Below are 14,468 nucleotides of genomic sequence, written 5' to 3'. Positions count from 1 at the left end.
ACATTTAAGGTGAGGAAAATAACAGGAGAGGGTGCAGGGATTGGGGTGCTGATCAACATGTGATTTTGCATTCATCCGCTTCTTACTATGTGAGAAAAGGATTAAAAATGATACATTTCACATTTGTTTAAGATGACAGAACCACTGCTTTTAGGTATCACATTTACATAACAGCAAATTCTCTCTACTGTGCTTCAGTGTTGCCACTCAGCCTAAATTTTATTGTAAACCATGCAGAGACATAAGGTTTGGATGGTTTACATAAATATATTAGATAGACAGATAGATAAGCAAGCCTTCCTTACAGGGTTATTGTGGGGATAAAATGATAGATAAATTGTATGTATGCCTTCCTGAGATCCCTGAAGAGAGGATGGCATACACATATTATAAGACACATAAAACAGAACCAACAACAAAAAAGCTGAAAATACAGATCCTGTATTTTCTTTTTTAAAAAGATTCTGCAGGAAGAGCTCATCATGCTTTGTGAAGTGAAGAAAGCACTTCCTTTACTCTTTGTCAAACACTGCTTCAATTAATAGTGTCTCCAGTAGGTGTCACCATGGGGTTTCTTAAAGAAACACTGCGATCTAAACATTTTATGTTTAGCATAGGGCCAATTAAATTGAATCTACCCTGCTGTATTTTGGGAAATATTGTAAAAATGTAAAAGGTAAAATGTGAAGGAAGATGCATATCTTGAGACAGAGGAGGCATTTGGTACACAGACATTGGAGAGCTGTGATTGGCTGAGAGCTCTTGCATGTATCTTACTGTATTTATATAATAATATGACACTTCTCTCAATTTTGCTGTTTTCACCATGGCAAATATCAGTGTCCAGAACAAACAAGTCTGTTGCATGTGTATGTGCCATTAGAAACTTTCCAGATGAAGTCCTCTTCTCATATGAATAATGCTAGTTCTCTTAAGCTCGTTGCTAGTGCTATCCATATCCAACAATTATCACTATCTCAGTGTCATAGAAGGAGGAATGCTTGTCTTGCTTGCTTTTTTATATAAACTTAATTCACTCAGCTCTCATACAGCTGATTATTTCTACAGTATAGCCAGGCATTATCATAAAGCTTCACACCCCCTCCCCCAATCCTAGGTTATGAGCAATCTAGATAATGGAGGTTCTGCTATTGTGATTTAACAGTTGGTGGAACACTTGCTTCTTTGGAGCCAGAAACCATTAATTTTTGTACTTATAGAAGAAGTGTGACTCTGATGTATTTATAGGAAGAATCTTGAGGCTTCAATTGAGGCAGAGCACCCTTCTTAGCCTGCCTGCCTGCCCCTTAGCCTGCCCTGTATGATACTATTCAGAGAAGCAATTGGCATGGGGACACAATAGGGATGTGCCAAACTGAGGCGACGGGAGGGGGGAGTAGTGATGAGCAGGACCTTTAAAAGGGAGTAGAGCAGGTCCTTACCTGCTCTCTGCCACCTCATGCAGCTTTCTGCTATGACAGCACTGCCCCCAAGCACCTGCAGAAGGCGCCAGCACTCTCATGGCCTCTGCACATGTGCTCAGGTTCAGCCCACCTAGCTTGGATGGTTTTAAAAAAGGCTTAGACAAATTCATGGAGGACAGGTCTATCGATGGCTACTAGCCTCAGAGGCAAGATGCCTCTAAATACCAGCAGGAGAGAGGACATGTGCTCAGCTCTTGCATCCCCTGAAACAGGATGCTGGACTAGATAGGCCTTGGGCCTGATCCAGCAGGACTGTTCTTATGTTCACCTTTCCCTCAGCTCAACAGTGAGGGAGATGTCAGTGTGTATCAGTCATCCAGTCAAAAGGAGATAGGGATGCTATCTGACACTCCTTCCCTCCTGAAGCTGAGATAGATCTAAAAAATCTTCAATCAAAATAACTGACTGACTTATGGACCCTTTTTAAATTCCACCCTCATTAAAAAGAACAGGGTAAAACCATAATATTTCTTTTCTCTGCTTCCCTGCCTCCAAACATTCCTTAACAACTGGGTTCAGTTTGCCCCTAAATCATGAGGTGAAATCTGGGACTTAGTTTCCCGTGGAAAACCTTGACTGGGGTGTGTGTGTGTGTGTGTGAGAGAGAGAGAGAGAGAGAGAGAGAGAATGCACATATGAATGGGTGAATAAGAAAGACAGAAATGTCACTGATGTATAAATATATGAGATGATTGCAATGAGTTTATATGTTAAAAAAATCCTTCTGAGTCAGGGGAGTGTGAGTGTGTGTGTGTGTGTGTGTGTGTGTGTGTATAAATGTCTATATGCAGGAGTGAGAGAAGGATGTGCTGGGAATGTGTTGTTTTTCACCATATCCTTATAGTTGTTCTGCAGCAAAGACATGGAAGTCAGGGGTGGGCAGGCAGGGGTACATCTTCACTTCATGTGCCAGGGTCTATTCCAGTCTTGCTATGTCCCTGTTTGGAGATGCTCTGAAAGTTGTATAAAATCAATTACTGGTTGCTTAATTACCCTGGTAAGGACTCACAAAACTCTTTAATATTAAAATAATCCAGAGATGCAATTTACTAGAGTGTGTTCAGTGGTGCCTCGGCATTTCCTATCTGACTTTAAAAGTCAGACAGAATCAAATCTCCAAGGAGCTCAGTGATTAGTGTTTAAATTAAAATCGGCCACAACTAAAGAGCCAGACTAATCATTCTACCTTGTATCGTTTCACCTTAATGAAAATAAATGAAGGATGAAATTGGTTAAATACGTTTATTACACATCCCTGGCCAACTACTAGGTTTACTGATAAGCTACTTGGAATCTGGATGAAGGGGGTCAAGGGCCCAAAATCTACTCCAGATGGCCTAGTAGCAAATCCAGGTACCCCTTCCCTCTGCACTCCTGAGCCAGGGATAGGAAAAGGAAGCAGGACTACTAGTAAAGGGATTTTCATCTCATTACCTTGATCTTGCTCTCCTTCATTATTCATATTCACATCTGCTGAGAAATTAGGAAGGGGGAAACAGCAGCATGCTGGAGAGAGGGCATATTCTGGTTACTTGTGTGCCCCCATTTCTTCCTTCCCATATATCTACTTTTCTGAAAGAAAGATGGAAAGGAAAAGACAGACCCAGGGAAAAGAATGTTCTTTGGTGTCCTTGGCGAACACTGCTCTGTTTCTCTTTTGCTTGTGTTCAGGGGCGTAACTACTATTAGGCAAGGGGAGGCGGCTGCCTGGGGGCCCCCACGCCTCAAGGGGCCCCCCAGAGGCAAGTCACATGACTATATATTGTGAAGTGTGTGTGTGTGTGTGTGTGTGTGTGTGTATCAGCGAGGGGCCCATTTTAAAATTTTGTCTCTGGGCCCACTCCAGCCTCGTTACGCCCCTGCTTGTGTTCCTACATTCCCAAGTGAAGGGAGGCTCAGACAATGGTGTGCAGAAGGAAGCTTCCTTATGCTGATTTGCTCTGGTTTCTTTCCTGACTATTTTCTACCAATAACAGAGGTGGGAAAGAAGGGATATTGAACATCACTGTCGGAAAGATGGCTAAATGTTGGTCATAAAGATGGTTCCATTTCCCCCATCCATAATCTTTTTGACACACTGAAGTCTTCATTGCATTAAAGGCTCAAAGAAATGTGATTTGTAGCAAACAGATTCATGTGGTGAAACTCACTCACCTTCCCTACTACATCTATCAGTAGCTTCAGTGCATGTGGATCATGGACAAGTGAATCTGTGTAGAATGAACCAAGATATTTCTTTGGATCAACATTATTTTCAACCGCACACAAATCGGGCCGCACATTGAATCCATGGGAAATGCGCCCTAGCGTGTAAGGAAAAGAACCACCTAGAAAGAAATATGAATTAAAAATGCATTTGGTTAAATATATTATTATTATTAGTAGTAGTAGTAGTATATACAGTGGGTATTGGAAAGAATCACCCCCTTTGATAGACCTTAAATTCTGGTTCCCTTACATCTTGAAATGACAACACAAAGAAAATTCCCTTCACCAGCTGTACTTATCCAATGCAACCTATAACATCCAACTGAAAAACATCACAATTACAGTCCAGAAAAAGTGTCAAACAAAAAACAAGAATTACTGAGATTGAAAAAGGATCACCCCCCCCCATGTCAATATTTTGTTGAACCACCTTTTGCTTTAATAACAGCCTTGAGTCTGTTGGGATACTTCTCTATCAACCTTGCACATCTAGACGGAGCAATATTTGCCCACTCCTCCATACAGAACTGTTCAAGTTCGGTCACATTGGATGGTAGGTGTTGGTGGACTGCTATCTTCAAATCTCTCCACAGATTTTCTATGGGATTTAGGTCTGGGCTCTGACTGGGCCACATGAGGACGTTCACTTTTTTCTCCTTCAGCCACTGTGTGATCAATTTTGCTGTGTGCTTCGGATCATTGTCATGTTGAAAGGTGAATCTTCTGCCCATCCTCAACTGTCTGGCAGAGGGTAGCAGGTTTTCTTCCAGAATCTGATGGTATTTTGCCCCATCCATTTTTCCTTCTACCCTAACGAGAGCCCCAGTCCCTGAGGCAGAGAAACACCCCCACAACAGGATGCTGCCACCTCCATGCTTCACTGTAGGTATGGTGTGTTGTGGATGGTGAGCTGCGTTGGATTTACGCCAGGTGTACTGTTTGGTGTTGAGGCCAAATAGTTCAATCTTGGTCTCATCTGACCATAAGACCTTTTTCCATTTGGCAGCAGAATCTTCAAGGTGCCTTCTGGCAAAGCTCAAACGAGCTTTAATATGGCCTTTCTTGAGAAGTGGCTTTCTCCTTGTGACCCTCCCGAACAAGCCACATCTGTGGAGCGCTCATGAAATTGTTGTCACATGCACAGAACAACCACTCTTTGCCATGAAGTCCTTTAACTCCTTCAGAGTGGCCATTGGCCTCTTGGTAACCTCTCTTACCAGTTTCCTCCTTGCTCTTCCATCCAGTTTGGAGGGCTGACCGGATCCAGGGAGGATAGCAGTCCACCAATGTGACCGAACTTGAACAGTTCTGTATGGAGGAGTGGGCAAATATTGCTCCGTCTAGATGTGCAAGGTTGATAGAGAAGTATCCCAACAGACTCAAGGCTGTTATTAAAGCAAAAGGTGGTTCAACAAAATATTGACATGGGGGGGGGGGGTGATGCTTTTTCAATCACAGTAATTCTTGTTTTTTATTTCTGACACTTTTTCTGGACTGTAATTGTGATGTTTTTCAGTTGGATGTTATAGGTTGCATTGGATAAGTACAGCTGGTGAAGGGAATTTTCTTTGTGTTGTCATTTCAAGATGTAAGGGAACCAGAATTTAAGGTCTATCAGAGGGGGGTGATTCTTTCCAATACCCACTGTATATTATAAATATATCAAATCTATACATAATTATAAGGGCAACAATGGCATCAGGAAGCTCAAGAGGCAGATATCAGATACAACTTGAAAAACAGCACCCTAAATTATTTATGCTAGGAATAACTCCCATAACATAGAGCTCGCAAGCTACGATATTAATTCAAGTCAAGCTTTATTACGGTCAGAGACCAGCATAAAATTACACATTAAATGAAGGTAATACTAGAGGAAACTTACATGTTGATAGAGGTGATTGCAAATATGATGATAACTATTCTGAAAAGACTAGAATTTAAAATAATTAAAATTTAAAAAGAAACAAGCTACACTACTAAGAAACTAACACTGCTAGACATACTTTTCCATAATAAAATGCACAGAAAAGATAGAAGGGAAATTTAAATAGTGGTAGTAATATAGCTGAAAATGATTTTGTATGTGGTAAAAAGCTAGAATTAAAATTAGAATGGTTAAAACTATAATGGTTACCATAAATTGGACTATTACTAAAAATGGTAAAGTTACACTAAATTACACTAAATGGTAAAATACACTAAAATACGCTACATGGTGAAGTTACACTGCATTAATCTAATAAAAATGTTATACATTGCCATAGTACAGTTAGTATGATATGAAGAATATGGAGGTGAGTGTTATCAGGACTCAAATTAGGGGAGCCCATCAGCCATCATCTTTCGCCGGATGCCAATCGCAGCTGCACAGAACTTGGCAACGATCTTTGTGGTGGTGGGGTTAGAGTCATATAGCAGCAATTGGATATAGAAGTGACACGTACAACCCGGAAGCTTGTTCAGCAGTGGAGAAATAAGGGTGGCACAAATGTCTCTGTAGAACAGGCAGTATAAAAGGACATGCTCAGTGGTTTCAATTTGTTCTGAGCCGCAGGGGCATAATTGCTCTGCGTACGGGATCTTTCTGTATCAACCCTCTATTACTGCTGAGGGGAGAATATTAATTAGAACTAGTGATTCCATTGGGGAGATATACTTTTGATGCAAAGAGGCTTTTAGGAGGCTTGAATGTTCCCTGAAACTTTACTTTTTCACACTGTAATGAACCCAAGCCCAGCCCACCTGAGAGGAGACTAACTGAGCCACGCCTCTCTGAGCCTCGTGGGCTAATTGGGTTTTTAATTAATTAAAAAGAAAAGAAAATCTCCAGTAGATTGTCTTGCTGCCACCGAGCACTCCTTGGTTAACAGAATTACCTCTGATGGGAATAGAAACACTAAAACTTCCCGTCCCCTCTTTACTTTCTAGCAGGCAAATATAAAAATGTGGTTCCACTTATTTCTCCTTAAGTGGAGGGTAGCAGGTTTAGCACCTCTGGTCAATGCAGTGTAAACTAGAGACTTTCTCTCCCAGAGTCAGTCAAACACACCGAGTGGGCTTGTAAAAACAAAGACAACAATTTATTAGTTTACGGTTTTTGAAAAATAGTCAGTCTTAGGCTTTAGCGTAATGGTTGCAAATAGGAGTTAGCTTAGTGGTTAAAAGAGTTTTTCAGAACACCCAGATGGTATCAGGTGGTGCTTAACTTGTTCATTACTAGACTGAAGTTGAAGATAGGTAGTTGCAAAAGCAGATACTTGAGTATACAAAGTAACACATGCAAAAGAAAATAACTTCTAACACAAGTCTTTCTAAAACACTTTCTCCTATGTCTAAGCCTCTGAAGCCATAAGCCTTGGCTTCCTTCCCTTGGACCTCACCAGGACTTAGATGAGACCGATCCCTGCAATCCCTGACTCCCAGGGACTTGCAGAACTCACCCTGAGAGAATCTGGCAAGACTCCATTGCTCCTCTCTCACCTGGGCATACCTTCTTTCCAGAAGACCCTCAGGAGCCCTTTAGTCCCGCCCAACATGTTAACCAATTAGATCATGATCTAGGGGCTATAGACTGTCTATCAAGGAAAAACCACCTTTTATGGTAACCTTATAATTGCTGGCTGGCTGCCCACTACACACACATTTGCTGTTGTTTTATGCTCTTTTCCCTGATATGCCCACCTCTCCCCACATTGTTTATGGTTCTTTTGTTGCTGGCCGGAATCACATAGCCAATCAGCAATCATGTAACAAGAGTAATAATGTCATAGTATCATAGAGCCAATCAGATTTGCCTGCATTCTACCAACACTGGGGCAAACAAAGCGTGTCATTGCCCTCCTCAGTCTGAATGGAAGAGGGAGAGAGGGAATGGGTGAGCCTGTTGCCAAGACAACCATGCTGATGTTCCCTCTCTTGATGCATTGTGCTGACAGGAGACTAGAGATATTTGTTGGAAGTTAAAGGACTTTGCGCTGTCTCTTTGCCTCAGACAGTGGAGGACAAACTAGTAAGTCAGAGGGCTAGAGGGTCAAGACATTTGTCATCCCTTCTCCACTGCTCTGATGCTATCCCTTTGAAATGTAGATTGCTAATCTTAGGGGATTCAACTTCCTTCCTCTCTCTCTTCCTACCTGCCCGCCTACCTTGCAACATGGCAAGCTTCTCTCCCTGCACCATATGTGCAGAGAGGATGCAGAATCCATCTGCATCCAGCTAGATAGATAATTAGAGATCCTAAATCCTCACTTTCCTATCTAGAATGGAGTTCCTTAATAAATGCCTTTTATATTGAATTGAAACTATGAATTGGCTCCAAGTTACTTTACTCTCAGCATACACGCATGCCTAACTTAACTAATCCACTGTGTTGTGCCTCTGTGCACTCTGCTATAATGAGAAAAGGATTCTCTCACCACAGAGAATTTCCAACAATATTGGCCAGAGATGCAGATCAGTAGCAGCAATGCATCATGTGACATCTAGTTTTCTTCCAGTGCAACAAGACAAAATGTCAAACTGGTTGTCTCAGCAACATGTCAGCATGTTCATTCTATTCCTTATTTTGAGTGAAAGCAATGTAAAGATGTGCTGTCCTCAATGATTTTAGCTATATGGCACCATAAGGTCATAAGTTTCTTTTCCTCTTGATAAGGGGATCATGCCCCTTTTGGTCTCCAGAAACACTGGTAGAAAGGCAAGTGCTTTTCAGGCGATGCAAACATTTTCACAAACATCCATCTTTCTTGATGTATTCAGTAGGGCTAATGGACAACTAGTTTTGTGCTCTTAACTACCCTCGGTTAGACAACATTTTGACTTTAACTTTTAACTGATTCTAAGCACAAAGCCAGACCATTAGTCCAGTACGTGTCATGGCCCAGCTTGTCTCCACCCCTCAGCAGTCACTCCAGGTCAGATACTGAGGGGATGGAGCCTTTGCCAATTCCCACCCTGCATCCTACCAATGTTGAGTGTGGGCAGGTGGAGCCAGGGCTGGGCCCAGCTCCAGAACACATCATTGAACTGGAGACTGACAAAGCCCCTCAGAATCAGGGTCCCCAGTGGGACCCAAACCTCTCCCCCATCACTGTACCCTCATATCGGCACACCAGCAAGCCAGGGAACAGCAATTTGAACAGAAGAGGAGCACTAGTCTCTGAGCAGTGGCCTCTTTAAAGCTCAGACACTCCAGGCAGGAAGGTGGAGCCCAGAAGGAGAAGTCTGAGCTCTAGAGCACTTAATGGCCCAGTATGTCTTCAGTCAGCAGCAAGCCAATGTGTCCCCTAGGTAGGGTTGCCAACACTTCATTGCCAGAATGAGGGACACAAGTTTGAGGGGGCCGGGTGGGGAGGTGCATGCAGTGGTACTCAAGAGCCTGAGTATCAATGATGTATATGTTATTGAATTATATGCTGTTGAATTATGTGCTATTTAATAATGCCAGTATTGTTATTATTTAGAACATATTCAAGTTATACCACTTTTCAACCAAAAACTTTTCAAAATAGTTTGCATAGCAAAAGGAATACAATGCCCCCCTGCAAGTATTTTATGCTTCATGCAGGGGCATAGCTATAATTGAACGAAAGGGTTCAAAGAACACGGGCCCCCAGCTCCTGAGGGCCCTCCAGATCCATCCCTCCCTATTTTCCTCATTATCTCCCTCACTCTGGGGGGCCGCCAGAGAGAGGGATGAACATGGGCTCCTTCTCCCCTAGCTACGCCCCTGACTTCATGGTAGATGTTCTGTCAGCTGTTCTGGTTGCTGTTGCAGAAGCACACAGGGGTGAGGGAGACTGGAGGGGAGGCTCATCAAGTTCTTAAAACAAAATAAATAATGTTAAAAAGAAAGGCGGGAGTCAAAACCATGCGTCACCCAGAAACCTACAAGCAGCTCCCTATCTACCTTTTGCACACCCAAGCCTATCTATTCCCCAGAGCAAGGATAGCCATCCTGGGACTCTCCAGCTGCCACTGGACTATCACTGCCATCATATGGAGTGACAACTGCTAGAAATGATGGGAGCAATAGTCCAGCAATGGCCAAAAAAAAAAAGGGGGGGGAGCCCCAAGTTGGCTACACCACAGTCAATGACTTGCAGGAGCTCTTTTAGCCTCCAAGAGTAATTATACCCCACAGGAAGCTCCAGGTGAGTTAGCAGCAGGAGCTGTCCATGTTTTGGTTCGACTCAGTAGCAATGCATTAGTAACAACAACAACAACTAAACAGCTCAAGCCTCTGTTCACACAGACCATCCCACTTAGACATAGAGCAAGCTTCTGGGAAAAATTAAGAGAATCCCCAGGTTTACACACACACACACAGTGAGTCAGTCAGTTATTTGATACGGAAATGATTAGCCACTTGCAAGATGTAAATAAACCCAGGCAGTTGCTCCTGCAAGTTTGCAGAGCAATTGGGACTTCTTTTGTGAACTTTGTTGTTTCTTTCACATTATAATATAGTCTTCACCCAGACTTCAGAGAGCTCACTGCAAATGCACTGAGGGATGAGAGATAGCCCCAGGCTCTACCAAAAATACAAGGACTACGGGACAAGAGATTTTTGCCTCAGGTAGGGGACTTCCAGCATAATATGGGATTGTTGGGAACGCTACCCTAGGACCTCCCTGGCCCAGTTTCAGCTTTCCATTCTTACTGTTGCCTGGAGAATTTTTTTAAAAATCAATTTCTGACGGTATTCTTGTGCACCAAAACCAGTCCACTGGTACACCAGAACAATGAGAAGATCTGCCACACTGCTATGTCACTGAAAAACTATGTCTCATGGGACAGCAGGGCACCATGCACACCTCTTCATCCCTCCCCAGGCACCATGGAACTGTTATTACATCTTTCCCTGTTTATGAAAGGAAATGTTGCTAAGTGACTCTGATGTACTGGTATTCTTGCACAAGAATACTGTGGAGGAATATATATATAAAGGAGGATGAACTGGAAGCAGGGGCCATTGAGCAAGGGGAGACAACTGTCTCCAGGCCCCAAGGGTTTGGGGGTCCCCCAAGACTCCCGCTTGGCCAGGGCGCCCCCTTGCCCCCTCCCAAACCCAGCTGGTGGGCAAAGCGCTCGTTGGCTAGGAGCATGAGGCACGATGCTCTCCTCTCCAGCCAGAGTTTCATGCTGACTGGGGAAGGATGGACTCCCCACCCGGGCATTGGCCCCTCCCCTATGTCTGATGTCAGATGCAAAGGGGCGGGGCCAGTGCAGAGAAGGGTGTTACAGCCCCAGCAAAGTTTCATTTCCTTCATTTCCCCTGTCAGTGGTTGGTAGAATCATTTCCCAAGGAGCTCCCTTTCAACGATTCCACCAGCTGCTGACAGGGGAAATGAAACTATGCTGAGGCTGTGATAGCCCCATTCTCTGTACTGGCCTTTCTCTGGAGATCGAGTCAAAGGCAGCTTTCAGATCTATAAAGGCCGTGTACAGGGCAGAGCCTGGCTTACTAGAATATTTCTCTACTAGGTGCTGTAGTATAAATGCTTGCTCCATAGTGGACCGCCCTTGGCGAAAGCCTGCTGTATCTTCTGATGTTTCCTGGTTATTCAGATGAGTCACTCTTAAAATTTTTATTGTCAAATTTTAATCATAAATACACCAACACAGTGGCTAAGTTTTGTTATATTTTATACAAATTACGTTCTGTTGTGTGTGATAATGTTTCTGGTCAATGACCGAAATAAAGTATGTTCTGTTCTGTTCTTCTGTTCTGTACTGGCCCTGCCTCCTTGAGTCGGATGTCAGATGCAGGGGATGTGGCTTGGGGCACACGCACAAACACCCAGAGGGCAGGGGAGCTGCCAGTCAGACTTTGCCCCCCAGTCCCCACAAAGCTCCCTACTCCCCTGACTGGAAGGAAACATGGGCTTCCTAACCCCACACAAGACCTCCCAAACTCTGCTTTTTCTGAGTACTGGGCATATAATCTTCCCCTCCCCCACCATAGAGCTTGAAAACGGCTATGGATTTTGCAGTAGCTGGACCTTCCTGCTGTTAGAGTGTTTGAACACTGGGATTTATTTATTTTTTAAATCATCAGTATTAGATGGAGCTCTGGACCTGAAGTAGTCTCCAGGGCACAGGAAGCAAGTCTGCCCAGGAGTGGAACTGAGAAGTGTGGAAGGCAGAGCCGACACTCCGCAAAGCCACTCCCAGACAGGTAGCCATGCCTCTACTTCATGCTTCATCTCACGGGTCTCTCCAAACACTTCTGCAAAAATTCTGGTGTATCCCACAGTACCATTTCCAACACGCTTCCAAAGTACAATTTTTAAAGATATTTATATTATGCATTAGGGCCAGTCGTCATGAAAAAAGCCAAATTATGCTACTGGCTGTATGAACAACATGTTGCTGTTATTGTATTGAAGGCGCTGTAAATCCCTCCCTCATTTGAACTCCCCAAAACCCTGATCGTAGTGAAGCAGGAGTAAACTGCCATCTGGAAAACACTATGAAAAAGGCGGATCTGAAACTACACTTCTTTAGGTTTGTTATAAATTTAAAGGGGGAACAATCATTATTATGAATCTTACATTAATTAATATTAACATTTAGTTAAGATCGCTGCTCTTTAGCAGCCTATGGTGGAATGGCTGCCTCTTTAAAAAGGAATACAATACAATGTTTTTTTCTTAATTTTTCTTCCTACAATATGGTAAATAGTACCACCTGTCCTTTTATTTTAATGTAGGGCAACACAAGTAAAGTTATGGGTATGGTAACATTTTAATCAGAGGTGGACCTAGGTAATTTTGGAGCCTGGACCTAAGGACCAAAGGCCTTTTGGTGGCCCCCTCTGCCACTGCACCCTTCCCTGCCCCCCACCACTGCAAGATAAGTTTCATTTCCAACACACCAGGTCTAAAGCAGGGAAACTACTTCCCACATCCTGCACAGAAACATGCAGTGCCCAGTAAGCTTTGCCTTTTGCACCAAGAAAATGACACCCTTGATGAGGGACTTGCTAGCCAAGAGACACACAGCTTTCTGTGTCGCAATGCTGCTCCCCTTCCCAGCGGCAGCTCCTAGAATGCAAGACTGCATCCCCTACCCGAGCGCCCAGGTCTTGCTGAGTTGAAAAAACAAGTTAACCAGGGATGGCAGGGAGTGTTTAAAGATGTGTTTAGTACTATCTGTAAAAACTGGACTAACTCATCCCCATCTTAAACCAGATTGTCAATTACGCTTTGTGGTAAAAGGGTGGTTGCTCCATGACAGCTTCCTAAAATGTTTGCAAGGTGCCAGGTTTTTTTTAAGTTTTAAAAAGAAAATGACTTCTTCAAGTATAATGACATATTCCCTTCTTATGAAGTTGCTCTGAAAATGAATCAGAGCAAGCTCAGCCAACACTTCCAATTTTATCCCACAAACTGCAAGAAGTGATAAGTTAAAAACTGATCTGAAGCTTTAACAAGAAGAATGTGTGATTATTTCAGAGAGAATTTTAAAGCATTTTTCTCATGGCTAATTCGTATTAGAAAGCCATAAAATAGCCAAAGATGCCCGCTGCAATGATGTTATGATCTCTGCCAAGATAAATCTCTCCATTTCATTCTTTCCCCTCATTATAAGCTTGTCTGTGTTCCCCTCTGGCCTTCTTTGTTCATGTGCTTGGTCTCCATTTCTTAGGGGAACAGACTCTACCCTGGTATTGACACCTGTTTTTGAAACACTTTCAAATTTGCCCTCAGCGCATAAAGGAACGGAGGGTGGGGAGGGGGGAGAGAAGGAAAGACTTGTTAAATAGTCAAACTACTCACTTTCAGCTGGTGTGTCCTTTAAAATATACAGAACTTTTAAAGTATTTCTTTCTGATTATTTTACCATAAATGTGAATTTCAAGTATGTTTTAGCAATACAATGAGCAGGATCTAGACTAAGTTTCATTGAAACGAATGGGATTGAAGTTGGTCATGTCTCATTTATTTAAATGAGACTTAAACATGACAAGCTTAGTCTGGATTCAGCTGGGTAAATAAGTAAGCATAGTAGGATGGACTTGTGTCCCAATAAAAAACATTTGTTTTAGAAAGACTCAGTGGCTGCGTTTGCATTGCAATCAATAGTTTCTGATCCAAATTATATCTTACTTCTCCACACAAATATTTTCTCTACTCTTGAACATGCAACTTGGCTCACTTTGTTGAGCCATCTATCTTTCTGGTTTTCATTCTTTCTGTTGGTGCACTTGCTCTCTGCTTGTGGCACACTACATTTTGGATTGTGTGCCTTAATTTGCATGAGTTTGTTATTCTCCCTTGGAACAAAGAGTTCCAGCTGAATGACATTTAGGTTTCCTCTGAGCTGTACAGATCTATACTTACCTCCATGAGCAAAGCAAACTTTCAGGTTGGGGAAAGTTTCAAAAACACCTCCCATTATCATGGAGCAAATGGCGATAGTTGTTTCTGAAGGCATGCCTAATAGCAAAAAGAAGTTCCACATATAATATTTATTTCTACAGCACTTTAATGCATAACATTTTAAAAATTCCCATTTGCTGACATCCAGACTTACGTCATGTGTGCGAACACACATTTTGCACATGCAATGGGGACAGGCAATTTTCGCCAATCTCCCTTTTCCTCTGGAGCCACTGTGCCTCCCAAAAACATAACTCTGAAGGTCCCACAACCCTCAGGGATATATATTCAGAAGGCACTGTGGACTGCAGGGAGAAGGGGAAATTGGTGAAAATCACCCCTCCACCACTACACATGTGGAACTTTTAATTTTTTTTAACAAACGCAA

The 14,468-nt window shown here is 42.9% G+C and overlaps 1 protein-coding gene and 1 long non-coding RNA gene across 4 annotated transcripts in view; one reads left to right on the top strand and one right to left on the bottom strand.

Moving 5' to 3' along the window:
• The window catches only part of ACMSD (aminocarboxymuconate semialdehyde decarboxylase), a 78,611-nt gene that overhangs the window by 4,080 nt on the left and 60,063 nt on the right, over positions 1–14,468 (bottom strand). For all 3 annotated transcript variants that reach the window (XM_053253652.1, XM_053253668.1, XM_053253658.1), the window contains exons 7-8: positions 14,042–14,137; positions 3,639–3,811 (exon numbers count right to left, since the gene is read on the bottom strand). In XM_053253652.1, coding sequence (XP_053109627.1) covers positions 3,639–3,811; positions 14,042–14,137 — 269 coding nt within the window. The remainder of the gene's footprint in view (positions 1–3,638; positions 3,812–14,041; positions 14,138–14,468) is intronic.
• LOC128326591 (uncharacterized) overlaps positions 1–14,468 on the top strand; it is a 74,679-nt gene that overhangs the window by 6,011 nt on the left and 54,200 nt on the right. Inside the window, exons 2-3 of the long non-coding RNA XR_008308126.1 lie at positions 10,164–10,272; positions 12,086–12,203. This is a non-coding gene — a long non-coding RNA (uncharacterized LOC128326591). The remainder of the gene's footprint in view (positions 1–10,163; positions 10,273–12,085; positions 12,204–14,468) is intronic.

This window comes from Hemicordylus capensis, chromosome 1 (assembly GCF_027244095.1).
Source record: "Hemicordylus capensis ecotype Gifberg chromosome 1, rHemCap1.1.pri, whole genome shotgun sequence".
NCBI lineage: Eukaryota > Metazoa > Chordata > Lepidosauria > Squamata > Cordylidae > Hemicordylus > Hemicordylus capensis.
The sequence above is the reverse complement of the archived record's forward strand: the minus strand, read 5'-3'. Positions and strand labels throughout refer to the sequence as shown.